Source organism: Nyctereutes procyonoides, unplaced genomic scaffold (genome assembly GCF_905146905.1).
Source record: "Nyctereutes procyonoides isolate TBG_1078 unplaced genomic scaffold, NYPRO_anot_genome, whole genome shotgun sequence".
Classification (NCBI taxonomy): Eukaryota; Metazoa; Chordata; class Mammalia; order Carnivora; family Canidae; genus Nyctereutes; species Nyctereutes procyonoides.
In genome coordinates, this window is record NW_026575020.1 from 18,710,470 (window position 1) to 18,725,948 (window position 15,479).

The following is a 15,479-nucleotide window of genomic DNA, read 5'->3' on the forward strand; positions in this document are numbered from 1 at the left end:
TCCTGCCTCTGGGGACCCTCAAAACGCTTCTCAGAAAGGAAACTTGTACTGTGAAAGCCGCTTCCTGGCCCCTCCGGAGCCTTTTCCAACGGAGCCTGGGGATGAGGTGGAGGGGATTCCGCGGCCACCGAGTGAAGGGCCAGAGGCAAAATTGACCCTCACGGCACCCAGCCTAGAGCTCCCGCGCCCTGGGGGCGGTGTGCGGGACTATGGGTCTGTGTGCCTTGGAGGTCCTTGCCTAGGAAAGCGCTGTGTGCTTCGGGATGCTGGCAGCGAGTGGTGGTGAGGGTGAGAAGGGAAGCTTGGTGCTCTTCGCGGAGCAGCCACTGGTTTAAATGCAGAGCTGAGCTGAGAGCCTTCGGAGGCGGCTAATTTGGAAAGCTGGTTCAGTTTTCTCTCCAAGACTGGGCGACCACATACATTTTAAAACAGAAGCTCAATGGAAACGAAAATAACACATTAATATAGTGTGCTGTCGCCGGGGAGGCCTTAGGTCTGGACTTTAAACGTAGAATCAGGAGCCAAGAGGCGCGCCTAGAGCTGCGCTCCGTATTCCCTGGTAGTCGCGGGGGTGAGTTCCCGCAAACCTGTTAACTGAACCATCTGGACACGGGGATAAGCAGACCCTGATGCCCCAGAGCCCGCGTCCCTTCTCATCCTCAACTCCCCTACCGCGTTGGTCCGAGGTCCCAAGATCACAGCACCCCCAAACGGGTGGAGCAACCCCCTCCTGTCCACCCGAAAGGAGGCAGCAGGCCTTGGGTACAAGAAGGCCTGGCAGCAGGGTCCAGCTGTCACCCGTAGGTCCCCGCCGACTGCCCTCCACCCCCACGGCCCCTCTGCTTTGCATGAGAAGGAGCCCAGCTGGGACGGGGGCGGGGGTTGAGCCACTCGGGACTCTGATGGCTTTAGATTCCAGAAAGGGGCGGTTAGGTCGAGGGCGCTAGCAGCGAGAACCAGGACAGCTGGGGGCGGAGGGGGGGCGGAGCGTGGGGACCGCTGGACTGGACCAGCCCCTCCTCGCGGGTCTCACCGAACGCAGCGGGCTGGGGAGGCTCCTCCGGCTCCAGGTGGAGGAGATGGGGTCCTCTGAGCCAAGCAGCTCTTAGCGCCTCCGCGGGAGCTGGAGAACTGGGTACGGATCGGCTGGTTCCTGGGAGTGTTGGGTCGGCAGGAGGAGCCCAAACACCCAGTCCGATCTCCAGAAGCCGGCCTGCAGGGTTGGAGAACCGCCCTCCGCATCTTACTCCAGACCTGAGCTGGGCCCTGAAAGAGGCCGGCGGAGGGGGCTGATGCAAGAAAGATAACCAGCCCCAACACCGCCCTCCCCGCAGCGGGGAGCCCCAGCCCAGGTGTTTTCGGAGAGGGTGAGAAGATGTTAGAGGGCCCGCGCCTAGAGGTCAGGATGGGCTAAACGCCAAAGGGTGGAACGCTGGACCTCGACTTTGGCTTCCAATGAAAAGGTGACACCGGAGGCGAGGTGGGGGCTGGCGGTGGCCTCGGGGTTGCAGGGTGGTGCGGGCTGAAGCTTGAAGGCAGGAAAGGGGCATTGGCAGAGCCCCAAAACTCCACTCCCACAGAGCACAAACCAAATTTTCTGTAGCGGCTTCCCGGTTCGTTCGAAGAGGGTATTCCATTTGCAGGGAGCTGGATCCCGGACCAGCTCAGGTTCATTGCAATTGTGTTTCAGCGCGCATTTTCCCCCTTAGTCTCGGGCCCTTGTGTGAGATGTCAGAGTCCCCCACCGTGAGTGGGAAGGAAAGGCCGATTCCAAAATACCGGCTAGACCTGGCCAGCTGCCCATCTTTATTTTCTTCCTAGGGCTGAAGGAGACTTCTTAGCACCCTCCCCCCCCCAAAAAAAAACGAGGAGCAAAAACAGGACTCCCCAGCCCTGCCACCTTCAGACCTCACGAGAAATCCCCGGTTAACACAGGAATGGTGCTGTCCAGAACGGTATTTGGTATTTGACTGGCGTAAGGCGGGAAACCGGAGTGACTCTTCCAGGCTAGGGTTCTCAGAACCGGGACCTGAGCCCCACGTTTGGAATATCTGCCCCCCCCCCCCCCCCCCGGCAGTGGTCCTGAGGTTATACTCCGAATTAGGGAGGTAAAGGCTCCCTGAGGAGTGAACACAGTGGGTGTGGTCAGCAGTGGTCTCGGGAGCTGTGGCTAGCCGGGAACCTGGAACAGGGGAGGAGAAGCCGGGCCCACCCAGCCCGTGCGCTGCACTCCCGAATCCACTGCAGTCTGTCGGTGGAGCCCCAGACGTCTCGGCTTCCCACTGCCACTACCACCACCCGCCAGCCGCCACGGATGCCCTGCAGTTTCCCGCCTAGTCGTTTGTTTTTGTATGTAAAAGGTGTCTCCGGATCACAGTTTCCACACAACTTCTCGCCTGGGTGGCAACTCCTCACCCGAGGCGCTTCCCCACCCACTCCTTTCCCCCTCCCCGGCGCCGCGCCTCCGGTCTCCCCCGCCCCCATCAGGAAACCGCCTGAATCAACTTTCCAAGACCGCTGCGGGAAACAGACACGCAGGTCTCCGGGAGACCGAGACCCTATGGACTTTGCATGGACTGGGGGAGAAGGCACGGAGGGATCGGAGAAGGAAGATTCTGTGGCTCTCCCCCACCCTTCCCCACTACCGCAAAAACGCGCGCTGTGCTCGGAACAAACTTTTAGGCCAAGAAAGCACGAAGAAGGGGGCGGGGGAAGCCCAACACCCGCTGAATTGCAAAGTCAAAGAGTTCGCCGGGACCGCCGGGGCTCCCGGACCCAGCTGCAACCCAACCTCCAACAAGGTTCCACCTTGGATTAATCCCACCTTCCAACAGTACTCTGCCCTCCGCCTGCACCTACTCCCGCGCGCTCTCAGTCCTTCCCATCCAAACCGAGGCCTTACCGGAGCAGGAGGGGCTCGGGCACCTCGCTGCCCGCCGCCTGCACCGCGCGGGGCCGGGGATGCGGCCGCCACTGATCCTCTAAACGCGGTCTCCCGGCACTCTCCCCGGCCGGGGGATGCAGAATGGTTTACAGAGGGACCGCGAGCCGCTGATTGGTCGCAGGCCCCGGTGACGTCGGCGGGCGCTGCATTAAGGCGAGGGGGCTTCCAGAGCTCAGCCAACAGCCAGGAGCAGTGACCGAGCCTTCGGAGCTGGGGAGAGACGCGCCAGGGCGGCGGACTGGGCCAGGAGACCAGGGACAGAGGGACGCCTGTCCGGAGACAGCCAGCAACGAACTGCGGCCTGGGCGGCGACAGCAGCGGCCCTTGCTGAACTGTTCCGGCCGCGCCGAACTATAGCTGCTGCACCAGGACGGGTTTTTTTTTTTAAAAGCTCTCCAAGCTACTCCCCCTCCCCCCGACTCCTCCCGCTGCAAAAGAAAAAAAAAAAAGGAAGGAAGGAAGGAAGGAAAAAGGCTAGAAAGGAAACCCAGATTTGCCACCACAACGAGAAAAAAAAAGGGGGGAAAGGAAAAGAAAGTCAAGCGACTGTGTGGTTGGACGCAGGCAGCCGGAGCGCGGGCCGAGAGATGCGGGGCTGCGCGCCCAGGCGGCCGCGAGTTGTGACTGGAGCCACGATGCACGGCCAGGCGCGGTGAGGAGCCAGACCGTATCACCTCCCCGGAGGAGTCCAGAAGCAGGGAGGGCCGTCCCGAAAACACGGAGGCCGTCAGGCGGGCCACGGGCCGAGGTGACGGGACTGGGGCGGTGGGGAGCGAGCAAGCGCACCTGGCTGCGTCCGCCTGGAGTTGTCTCTCTGCGCTCACGACTGACACAAACACTTCTCCAAACCCGGGGAATCTAAGCAGCAACAACAATCAACAACGAGATCTTCCTCTTGCCTTCCCCTCCCTCCCTCCCTCCTCCCTTGGCCTGCCCCCACCCCCTCCCCCAGGCCCACCGCGGGAGGCCGGCGCGTCCGGACCCGCTGCGCGATGCCGGCCGCTTAGGATCCAAAGCTTCAACACTCGTTTTATTCTTTTCTTCTAAAAAAAAAACAAACAAAAACAAAACAAAACAAAACAAAACAAAGAGGAGGGGAAATTCTGGTCGGTGGCAGGCAGCCCGGCACACACACCCGCCCTCATACCCTGGCAAAAGCAGATGCACTTTGACTTCTGACAGCTCTACCTCAAGCCCAAGAGAACTCCACGGCGCTTTCCCTGCAACCCGAGCTCGCCGCGTCCTGCTCTTCTTTCTCTGGCTCCTTTTTATTTATTTCTGTCCCGTCGCTGCTCTCGGTGACCTTCACTCCTCCTAGGGCTCTGGGCCGAACAGAGCTCTGGGTCGCTTTCTCTCCCGCCTGAGACTCTTGCTGGTCCCAGGAGCTGCAGCCGCGCTGCTGTGCCCCGGTGCCCTGGGACTCCCAGGCTGCACACTCCACCGAGGTGCCCACCGCTCCCCATCAGCCTCATTTCCAGCCCCTTTTGATTTCTTGGTGCGGGTTTTGGCTTGCACCCCCAGTGTGTCTCCTCTTTTTGGAGGGGTTGGGGAGCTCTTGCTGACGTCTTCGGGAATCATCCCCTAGGCTCTACTTGCTCTTCTCTCTCCCGGCCTCAGGCCTCACCCGACCGAACCAAAGACCATGGTGCACTGTGCTGGCTGCAAAAGGCCCATCCTGGACCGCTTCCTCTTGAACGTGCTGGACAGGGCCTGGCATGTCAAGTGCGTCCAGTGCTGTGAATGTAAATGCAACCTGACCGAGAAGTGCTTCTCCCGGGAAGGCAAGCTCTACTGCAAGAACGACTTTTTCCGGTGAGTACTTCCCTGGCCCGCCTCTGCTGCTCCCTCCCCGCGGGCCCTTCTCGGCCAGCTTCGGATCAGAGGTCAGCGTGGCCGAAGCAACCGCCTTAGGAGCAGCCTTGGAGAGGGCAGCCAAGTCCCATGGGCATCCACCTCTTCGCCAGCTGGCGCTGGGCGCCCAGGACGCGGCCCTGCTTGCGTCCTGGAAATTGCGGGTTCTGGCTTAGCTGCACGTGCCTGGGAAGAAAGGGTCTGAGTCGATTGCACCCAGAAGCCCCTCCAAGGTTTGAAGGAGGCAGCACAGCCCCGGGCGTTGTAACCCCAGCTCCAGTCTCCCCCCCCCCACCACCACCACCACCTTTCCAGCAACTGTATTAATTCCCCGAGCCTCCCAGGTTGCTCACCCTCCAGGATGAGCTTAGAAGCCCAGGCCAGATACATGCCACACTGCCTTTTTCATCTCCAAAAGGTATTGGCGGGAACTGCTTAGGCTTTTGCCTGGAGTGTCTGAGTCCCTTGCCTTGACAGCGGCAGGGAAAACTCTGCCTTAACACCTCTGGTGCACATCCCAGGGTATTCTTGAAACCCTGACCAGCCTTTAAGCGCCGCCGGCCTGGGCAAACTGCACATGCCTGTGAAATGCCCCAAGGCTCCAGCCTCGGAGAAGACCTTTCCCTCCCGCTTCCCGGCTGCCAGGGTTGGCGAGAGGATCGGCCGCCCAACGCGAAGCTCGGCTTTGTGGTGTAGGCTCTGCTCAGAGCTCTCACAGGCACTGCGCACTATTCCCTTGCCCCACCTCCTTGCCAAACGTTGGGAAAACCCGGGTCGGCTGTCAGAGCTGGGAGATTTCTCCAGATGATCCTCCTTCGTTTAGCATTTTAATTTATTCTGTAAAATTCACTATCTTGCCATGAAATCCACACAAACACACAAGTCAGCCGAGAAGAACAGGAGCAAATGAGAATTTTAATTCCTCTTTACTGGTTTGAAATCTCCCAGTTTACTCTTTTGACTTGGTCTCTGCTTTTCTCCGAGTTTGTGGTGACAGGTCAAACTGGGAGAGGAGGTGGGGGCACGAAACCATCCGAACTGCTTTGGTTAGAGGCCCAGAACGCACTGTCCCCAACGCTGCCCTAGGAAGCATGTCTCTGATTGCGGGGAACCAGGGAGAAAAGCACTGTGCAGGCTGGTATATCCGGGAGCAAGCGCAGGCTGAGCCTCCAAACCGCGGCCGGCGGCACCTAGTGTCCCCAATACCAGCTAGAGCTGAACCAGAGAACCGGAGAGCGGTGCCAGCTGCCAATGGGCCCCAGAGGCCTGGCTCCCGCAAAGCGCAGCCGGGCACCTAGAGCCCCGCAGTGGCTCTAGCTTATGCCAACCTGCCGGGCTTTGGGCTTGAACGGTGGCCCAGCTGCAGCCGTCCGCGCGCTCCGTGGCTGTTTCTTTACCGGCGGCGGGACTGGACCTAGCCAATCCTCAGCCTATGTGCAGGGTCGTTTTGTGGTGAAGGGTGACACTGGGAGAGAAAAGCGGCGCTCGGGTTGCGTTTACTTGGAGCTTTAATTAGAATTTGTTCTCTGAATCTAATGAGGAAATAAGTGCCTCCCTTCCCCTTCCCATTGCCGCCTTGCCGCCTCCTTCCACAGGCGCTCTTTTCCTCTGGGACAACACGGGGCATAAGGCCGGGGGTGGGGTTGCAGCTTGGGCCCCTCAATCGCATTCTAACCCTGTGTATCCCCTCACTGACTTTTCACTGGTGCCCCTGCCCTCTCCTGCCTTCTTTACTGCATGATGGGCATTCTGCCTCTCTTTTTTGTCTCTCTTCTTTTCCCCTTTCCTCTGCTTCTTCCTCCACTTTCTTATTTCTCTCTTTCTCTATCATCCTTTGCCTGGCCTCTGTTCTCCCCCTGCGCCTCACCATCCCGTCCTCTCCCACCTCACAGATGTTTCGGTACAAAATGCGCGGGCTGCGCACAGGGCATCTCCCCTAGTGACCTGGTGCGGAGAGCACGGAGCAAAGTGTTTCACCTAAACTGCTTCACCTGCATGATGTGTAACAAGCAGCTCTCTACTGGCGAGGAGCTCTATATCATCGATGAGAACAAGTTTGTCTGCAAAGAGGATTACCTAAGCAACAGCAGTGTCGCCAAAGAGAACAGCCTCCACTCGGGTGAGGCCCTAATTCCCAGCTCATTAGGGGCGGGTGGGTCCTGGGGGAAGAAGGCCCACTAAGGCCGCTGCTCACCTGTCCCCTCCCTCTCCCCAGCCACCACGGGCAGTGACCCCAGTTTGTCTCCGGACTCCCAAGACCCATCGCAGGATGATGCCAAGGACTCAGAGAGCGCCAATGTATCAGACAAGGAAGGGGGCAGCAACGAAAATGACGACCAGAACTTGGGTGCCAAGCGGCGGGGGCCACGTACCACCATCAAGGCAAAGCAGCTGGAAACTCTGAAGGCGGCCTTCGCTGCTACTCCCAAGCCCACACGCCATATCCGAGAGCAGCTTGCTCAGGAGACTGGCCTCAACATGCGTGTCATCCAGGTCAGGGCCTGGGCATGCCACTCCATTCCCCCAGAGACCGACATGGGTCCTCTAGGCAGGCAACCAGGCCAAGCGGGGGAAACCCAGCCTCAAGGAGGGGAGTGAGTCCTGGGAGGCTGGAGGGGGTGGACTGGAGAGGCCCAGACACACCCCTCCACTGGTGACCTACACCCATGTGTAGGGCATCAGAAATCCCTAGGCAGCCTCCATTTCCCAATTTGAAGCTGGTGCTGGTAGTGGCACAGGGGGTGGGATGGGGAGCTCATCATGAGGATGGAGGAGGGGACGGTGTTGGACACTGCTAGGAAGTTGGGACCCTTTCTTCTGCACCACCCACCTTGTTTGGAAGGAACCCAGAGGTCTCCGAGCATGCCAGAATTAATCAGTTCCACTGGTTTCTCCACAGCATAGATCTCCCTCTGTGTCTCCAACCTCTACTTTGTGGGTCTCATGCCTCAGTTAGACAAGCCCCAGAGCAGAAACCTCTTCTCCAGAGAGAGATGGGGGCATCCAGGTCTGAAGGGGGAAAGGCCCAAGCTGGAGTCAGCTCAGCCTCTGGCAGTCTAGAGTGGGATAGGGAGGGGAGGTGGACATCTGGGCAGCTGTGCTAGTGGGTTGTGAGGACTTGGAGCTGCATGTGATTTGGGCCTGAGTCTCAAGCCCAAGGTTAGGTGTCTGGTTCACCTGCGGAGGCTCTTTGAGGATGTGGTTGGATGTGCCTGGGAGACCAAGTATGCGTGGGCACACTTATGCAAGTAGACCCTGAGCCCCAGGGAGGGGGAGGCTGTACCATCCTGTGCATAGTGAATGGAAGGTTGCCGGTCTCTGTCTTGTCAGTGAGAGGCTATGGATAAATGTATTTGGCACTGGGAGATTTGCGTGGATATGAAAAGGAGATTGTGGGTTTTGGCATCACTATCATTGGTAGACTGTCAACAGGAGGCTGTTCTCTGCCACGATCATGTGGGGGAGGGGGCTGCCAGGGACCGTGAATGGGAAGCTGCCTGTGTCTGACACTATTTGGGGAGGTTGCGTGTCTACGTGTGTACAGCCTCCAGAAGCTACAACTGTGACAGTGTGACTGTTGGAAACAACTTCAAGCGCCTCACGTCGGGCAGGGCGGCTTGCCCAGGTCCCCAGTCGGGAATCCCGTATATCATTGGCTCAGGGGCCGCCGTGCGCGGTCCTAGTAAGAGACATACCACCACCCCCCCCACACACACAACCCCCTTACACACACACAACACACACACACACTCGGAGCCCTGTGTGGAGCCAGTGGTTGGAGGGGTTCGGGGCCGGCCAGCCGCGCACCCGAAGTGGGGAGGCGTTGTCTGCGGGGCCTCACGCCGCCGCCTATGTGCTTCAGGTCTGGTTCCAGAACAGACGCTCCAAGGAACGGAGGATGAAGCAGCTAAGCGCGCTGGGCGCCCGGCGCCACGCCTTCTTCCGCAGCCCGCGCCGGATGCGGCCGCTGGTGGACCGCCTGGAGCCCGGCGAGCTCATCCCCAACGGGCCCTTCTCCTTCTACGGAGGTGAGTGTGCGGCCGCGCGGCAGGGCGGGGCGGGCCGCGTCCGCTTCGCAGGACGCGGGTGGCAGCGCGGGAGGCGCTTCTTGGCGCCCCGGCGAGGGGGAGACGCGGCGGAGGCCGGCGGGTCAGCGCCGCGCGGGTAGTGGGGACGCGGGCGGGACCCCCGACTGCGAACGCGGCGGCGCGGGCTGGCGGGAGCAGCTCCAGCGTTCGCACCGGGCCCCCTCCCGCTGCCAGCCCGCAGGGGAGCCCCCCGACTTGCCTTTCCCGTTCTTCCTCCTCCGCTGACATCCTCCTCCCCGCCGCTCCGCAGATTACCAGAGCGAGTACTACGGGCCGGGGGGCAACTACGACTTCTTCCCGCAAGGCCCCCCGTCCTCGCAGGCGCAGACGCCCGTGGACCTGCCCTTCGTGCCGTCGTCCGGCCCCTCCGGGACGCCCCTGGGCGGCCTGGAGCACCCGCTGCCCGGCCACCACCCGTCGAGCGAGGCGCAGCGGTTCACTGACATCCTGGCGCATCCCCCCGGGGACTCGCCCAGCCCTGAGCCCAGCCTGCCCGGGCCTCTGCACTCCATGTCGGCCGAGGTCTTCGGGCCCAGCCCGCCGTTCTCTTCGCTCTCGGTCAACGGCGGCGCGAGCTACGGGAACCACCTGTCTCACCCCCCCGAAATGAACGAGGCGGCCGTGTGGTAGCGGGATCTCGCAGGGTCCGCGGAGTTCGTGCTTGTACAGAAACGAACCTTTATTTAAGAAAAATAGAAAAAAGAAGAAAAAAAACATTAAAAAGCAAGTCACCCACCCCCCCACCCCCCAACCCACCCACCCACACACACACACACACTTCGTGCAGCGTCGGGGACCATTTTCCCGCTGGGGAGTCCGGATGGGAAAGGGGGACGAAAAATAGGATCCAAATCCGCCTGGAGGCAGAACTGGGATCCGTGCGCGGGCCGGCGAGGTGCGGAGCTGGGGCTCCCGAAAGGAGATGCAGACCTCTCCCCCCATCTTCCACCTGCACCGGGCTGCGCCGACAGACTCCTCCAGCGCGCGCCTGGCCGGAGGGCCGCACGGTAACAGCCACCGCGGCCCGGGGGCGCACAGCCGGTGGGGACGCCAGGAGCTCCCGGGGAGGGGGGCGGAGAGGCGCAGCGGGGTGCGGGAGGGGGAGCAGCCCCGGGCGCCCCGGGCCAGCCAGGAGGGTGCTGGCCCTGGGAAATCTCTTACTAGAGTTGTCTCAGTGTTCAGGAACAGCGACAACAAACTCTCATAGCTTCAGAAACGCCGACCTGCTGTGCATCAGGTGGGACTATATATATATATATTTTTTGTCTATCTGGGTTTTTGGTTTTTGTTTTTGCCAAAATTGCAAAATTCTCAATGTAAAGCCCTCAGTATCAACTCTTCTACCTTCACAAAGCTCTACACACACACACACACACACACACACACACACACACACACACACACAAACCCTCGATAGGATGGTCTCCAGCCGGACCACTCAGTAAAATGACTTGAACATCAACTGTGCAAGAAAGTATTTTACCTTCACACATACAAAAAAAAAAAAAGTTAAAAAAAGACTATTGAACTAAAAACAGTCAACTGTTTACGTATAATGTTAAATTCAGGAGTTCAGTGTTTTATTAATATATCCTGTTTTGAAACCTCTTGTTCAAAAAGAAAATGTTTTGAGCAATCAACCAAAATTGTTCATTTTCTTTTCCTGTAGATGTTCTGACAGATTTGCAGGGCTCACAGCTCACTGTGCTAGTACGTAAAAAGGTGTTGTTTACACAAGGCAAAAAGAAAACATGATATTCAGACACTTGCCAAATAGAATAATTATAGCACAAATACTGTAAAGGTGCCTGGCACCGCAACCTGAGAAAGTGTTAAAAAAAAAAAAAACAAAGTGTTACAAGGTTTAAAAAAAACCATCTTTGCTAATTTTTAGTCCTGTTGAACATTCATGGAATTGTTAATATGACTTATATAGACCCGCACAGGTTTTATTTTTGTGTCTTTAAAATAAAAGTCCAAAATATTTAAATTTTATGGTCAAATATGCAGTCAACAGCTGCTACTTTTTTCTTTATATATTAAATTTCTCATGTCTTTTATTGTTCTGATAAACCTAAGCTTGTGTGACCTCCAGTGCATATTAGACCATTCACTGTATGAAAGAAAACATGTTGAATAAATTTGTGAGTTTTTAATAAAAATAGAAAATCTGATGTTTAGATAATTGGTGTGTTATTTAATGTTTTAACAAGTAGAGGGGAGGCCTGATGGGGAGCTGAATGACCCCTCAGAAGCCAGGAGGAAGAGAGGCAGGAATGGGGTATCTTTTTACCTTGCCTGTGGCTGAATCCCCTTGCTAATGCCAGCCTAGCTCTTCTCCGTGGCTTCCTGCTAATAACTACGGATTTGCATTCTGTGGGTTTAACTGATAGAGTTGAAGAGATATTTGCTGATAAGTTTATAGAATTTGAAATAGAAATCAAATCCATGGCTAAAAATGAGTGTTCCCAGTCTGATTAGGCAGGAGATCCCATACACTGTCTCTATCCCCCATTCTGCACACGTAAAACTGGACTTGGGAAAGTCAGTTACCTGTAAATATAGTTAGAGGTGGCCCTTTCCAGTTTCAACTCACTTCCCACAGATAATCCTGCTCTCTAATTTGGTAGTTTAAAAGATAACATAAAATGAATGTACAGTACAGCTAGAAATGACTTTGATCCCTTTCAGAGAACTGATGTGAAGTAGCTGTTTTATAATGTTTGTTATATTGGAAGTTTCCTAGAGGGAAAAACTATTTTGCCTGGCACAGGTTACATATTATTACCTTCCTCTGAAAGATGAGCAAAAATAACCAATAGAGAAATCAAATTTCACCCGGGAGTTGCCAATAGGTTCTGAAAAGTACTTCAATCCCTTCCAAGCCTTCATTAAACATGGAAGGAATTTAAATATTTATCTACTATGGGATACGTGTGTGTTTTTAATATTAGATGCTATTAGAGTTCCAGAATTTCTTCTCTATATCACCTATATTTCAGTCCGGATTATTTATTTCGTTTTAAAAACCAAAGGTTTTACATTAAACGGTATGTAATTTCCATTGTCGTTTTCATATTTTGTTAAGACACAACCAAGTGTATCTTTCCTGCAGGGAAGGCTTTAAAATAAGCAATATTTCACTGCATCTATATGATGGTTTGTCTTTGATGGACTATCTGGGAGGAACCTGACAGTGTTCTTTCAGAAATCCAAATTTATGAAATACAGGGAGACTTTTGAAACTCCTAGCTTCTGCATATGGCACATTTCTTTATCTGCTTTGCATGCAATCCCTGGATCGGCTGTTTTTACCCCTTTAGCGTTTATATACATTAAATCACAGCCAACTTATTCATTATAGCCACCCCCTTTAAAGACATTCATTTAACTGAACGTACGCTCATGGGAAGTTGCATTTTCCTATCAAGGCTGCTGAATTATTTAGCAGCTTTATTGTGAATCGGGTACTTGTTAAGAAGCGTTTTGAGTTGGGCGCTCAGTGTGGACTTATTTCCTCTCTCTGACCGTGGCAGCAGGGCAGTCTTTCCCCCCTTGACTCTGTATACTGAACCCTAACAAATACCTGGAGAGGTGGCAAAGCTTAGCAGTCAGATTTGGAGCCGCCTGAGAGGAGGAGGTCTAGAAATATCAGGGAGTATTCTCCTTCCCATCAGAGCAGCGCTGCCCACCTCTGGCCCTCGGGTGCAGAGAAGCGCTGGCGGCACCGTCCGCAGGCGGCCGCCTGGGCGCTCCGAGGAGAGGCTCAAGGGTCATAGGAAGCACCCAAGCGGTCCCCCGTCTCCTAGGAGGACAGTCTCCTCTCGAGTTGGGCTTGGCAGTTAGCTTTCTCCCTGCGGCCATCTTAAAGATGCCACCTCTGTGCCTCTGGCCATCTGCCCTCAGGGTTCCAACCTGGGGAAGCTACCATCTGCCCTGGGCTAGGGAGCCGAGGCTCACCCTTCCAACTTCTCCAGGCTGGAGGAGACTGAGGACTGCATCAGGGCTAGACAAGGTGTGCAAGGTGTGGGAGAAGTAGGGAGAGCCAGGACAGGCATTGGCAGGGACCTGGGGATTCATGGCATCTGGAAAGAGAGGCAGACAAGAACCTGGTTTCCCTAAACTTCTGAAACACCTAGTCATAGGAATAGTTGATTGGGACAACGGTGGGGGTGGGATGGTAACCTAATGTCACCCTTGCCCATCTTCTGCCTGTCACTCTGCAGCCCTGAGGCAGCAGACAGAGAACTGTGACCCAGGAGACCCTCTGACCTCCAGGGGAGAGGACTGTTCTTTTTGGAGAGTGCTCCCATTTATTTCCATCCCTCTGGTCATCAAATCTGCTGTCTCTCATCCCCAAAGCATTCAGAGGCTTACGTTTCTTCTAGAAGGTATAGGTTAGAAATATCCTCGCTTGTAGTCCACTCTCCATCTCCAGACCTGTTCCCACCAGGAAACCCCTCTTTCCTTCTCAAGACACCAGCATGCAAGCAGAGAGGGCCCCCTAGAGAGGGCTTTTAGGAGGGTGCTCCCCTGCCCCATGCCTCAATTTCTCTCGGCTGCATATTAAGACCTAGAATTCTTTTCTCTTGTCTCCCCCTCCCTACCCTCAGTGTGGCATAAGAAAGCAGGAGAAGCATTTGAGGGGCCCTGGGATATTTGTGACTAGAGTACGGTAGTCTTTCCAAGGCTTTCCAAGTCAGTGGGGACCGGGAAGGAGAAGGGAGAGTAGATAAGCAGAACTCTGACCATTTTCTACCCAGAATCATCCACTAGTGTCCTGTTTGCCTGACAGCTTAGAGGTGGTCTCTGACCTGTCTTGCCTCCCTCCCTCTTTTCTCCCTTTTCTTTACCCTGAAGGCAGGGATTCTAAGCGCCATTGTTCAAAATAGGAAGGGAGGAGGATTGGGGGAGGCAGTTTCCTAAATGTGGAAAGAAACATTTTTGTTCTTTTGAAGTCCAAGGCGAAGGCTCCCTGTGGCAGCCTGAGGCGCATGGTTTTTTTTGTTGTTGTTTGTTTGTTTTTGTTTTTTTCCTCTGGAAGCCCCAGTCATAGGCCCCAGACTGCAATTACAGGGGATATGTTAACAAAAATAAACAAAGCTGTTTTCTGAATCCTCTTGCTGCTGGTAAAGCCTGGCATTTTTTCTCTTTCCTGTTTGAGGGGGTCTGCCCTACAGACAGGTTCTCCTTCCCCTCTGCAGCCACCTAGGAAGGGGACAGGAGCAAGCCTCACTAAAGGATTGGTCTCTCATTGATCTTGACCCTGAGGGCATATTGAGACTGTGAAAGTCAGGGACCCTCACCTCCCTTAAGTTCCACAGGAAACAGTTGATGAGCTAAGGGTTCCCAGGCTGTTCAGCTATGGGATCCAACTTGGTCCGGCTCCCTTAACAGTCTTCTGGACTCTTCTGATGCAGTTTCTGTTCAGGGCGTCCTAAGTTTCTACAGGTGACCTCAGACAGACATTGGAAGGATAGACCACTTTCAACTCACCCTTATCATTTCTTGTTGCCTGTTCTGTTAACAAGTTTGTCTGCCCCCCTAGGCTGATCACCTTCAGGAGAGAATTTAACTTACTCATCTTTGTATTTCATCTAGCAGTGCCTGCCACACATTGGGCAGTTAGGGCATACTTCATGAAGGAGAGAATACAAAGGGATTATCTTTCCATGTGGCTGGGTGTAATTAACTTGATCCTATTAAGTCTTTAGATTCTGAGTCTACCTGTGCCCCTCTAACGGTACAGGTTTCTCTGCATTTGTGCACCAGTTTCAAGGGTGTGGGTATGCCTTCACCTTTGAACAGATACCAATAATGAGGATACAGAGTAATCGCCACCACCTCCTTTTCCCTAAGACAAGGCTACTCGAAGAAAATGCAGCGTCGCTCTTTATTTATGAACAGACGGAGCGATTTTTTAAAAAAAAATATTTATTTGGCGGTTTAGCGCCGTCTTCAGCCCAGGGCGTGGTCCTGGGGACCCGGGATCGAGTCCCACGTCGGGCTCCCTGCATGGCAGGCTCCCTCTGCCTCTGTCTGTGCCTCTTTCTGGGTGTTTCTCATGAATAAATAAATAAAAATCTTTTTTAGAATTTTATTTATTTATTTATTTATTTATTTATTCATTCATTCATTCATTCATTCATTCATGAGAGACAGAGAGAGGCAGAGACACAGGCAGAGGGAGAAGCAGGCTCCATGCAGGGAGCCCGACGTGGGACTCAATCCCGGGTCCCCAGGATCAGGCCCTGGACTGAAGACGGCGCTAAACTGCTGAGCCACCCAGGCATCCCGCCGGAGCGATTTCTAATTATTCCCGTTAATAACGACGCCAACAGTCCGGCACACACACATGCACATCCCTGATGTGGGATTCTTCAAGCCTGCCCACCACAGGGTCACAGGCATGTGCCCGGCCCCAGCCTCCTCCAACTTGTTAAATGCCAAACCCATCTTGGTTCAGTCTGTGCGTCCCTGAAAGCGCACCTGAGGCTGGAGATGCTCACCCTTTACTCCCTCGTCTTTTTCAAATCAGCCATCATAGGCCACGGCCACACTACACTTTATTTCTAAGCGAATCTCGGGCAAATCTT

At 55.1% G+C, this 15,479-nt stretch overlaps 1 protein-coding gene across 1 annotated transcript; it reads left to right on the forward strand.

Moving 5' to 3' along the window:
• Window positions 1-3,891: 3,891 nt before the first annotated feature.
• Window positions 3,892-9,601, forward strand: LHX1 (LIM homeobox 1). The gene is made up of 5 exons (XM_055328834.1): window positions 3,892-4,756; window positions 6,688-6,914; window positions 7,011-7,288; window positions 8,658-8,823; window positions 9,134-9,601. Exons 1-5 carry the CDS (start codon window positions 4,587-4,589, stop codon window positions 9,511-9,513), a joined length of 1,221 nt encoding a protein of 406 aa, XP_055184809.1. The 5' UTR covers window positions 3,892-4,586; the 3' UTR covers window positions 9,514-9,601.
• Window positions 9,602-15,479: the final 5,878 nt, after the last annotated feature.

Excerpts from the sequence above, each read along its gene's own strand:
- LHX1 (XM_055328834.1), top strand. The coding sequence starts at position 4,587 with ATGGTGCACTGTGCTGGCTGCAAAAGGCCCATCCTGGACCGCTTCCTC. Across the intron at positions 6,915-7,010 it reads AGAGAACAGCCTCCACTCGG|CCACCACGGGCAGTGACCCC; the intron begins GTGAGGCCCTAA and ends CCCTCTCCCCAG. Across the intron at positions 7,289-8,657 it reads TCAACATGCGTGTCATCCAG|GTCTGGTTCCAGAACAGACG; the intron begins GTCAGGGCCTGG and ends TATGTGCTTCAG.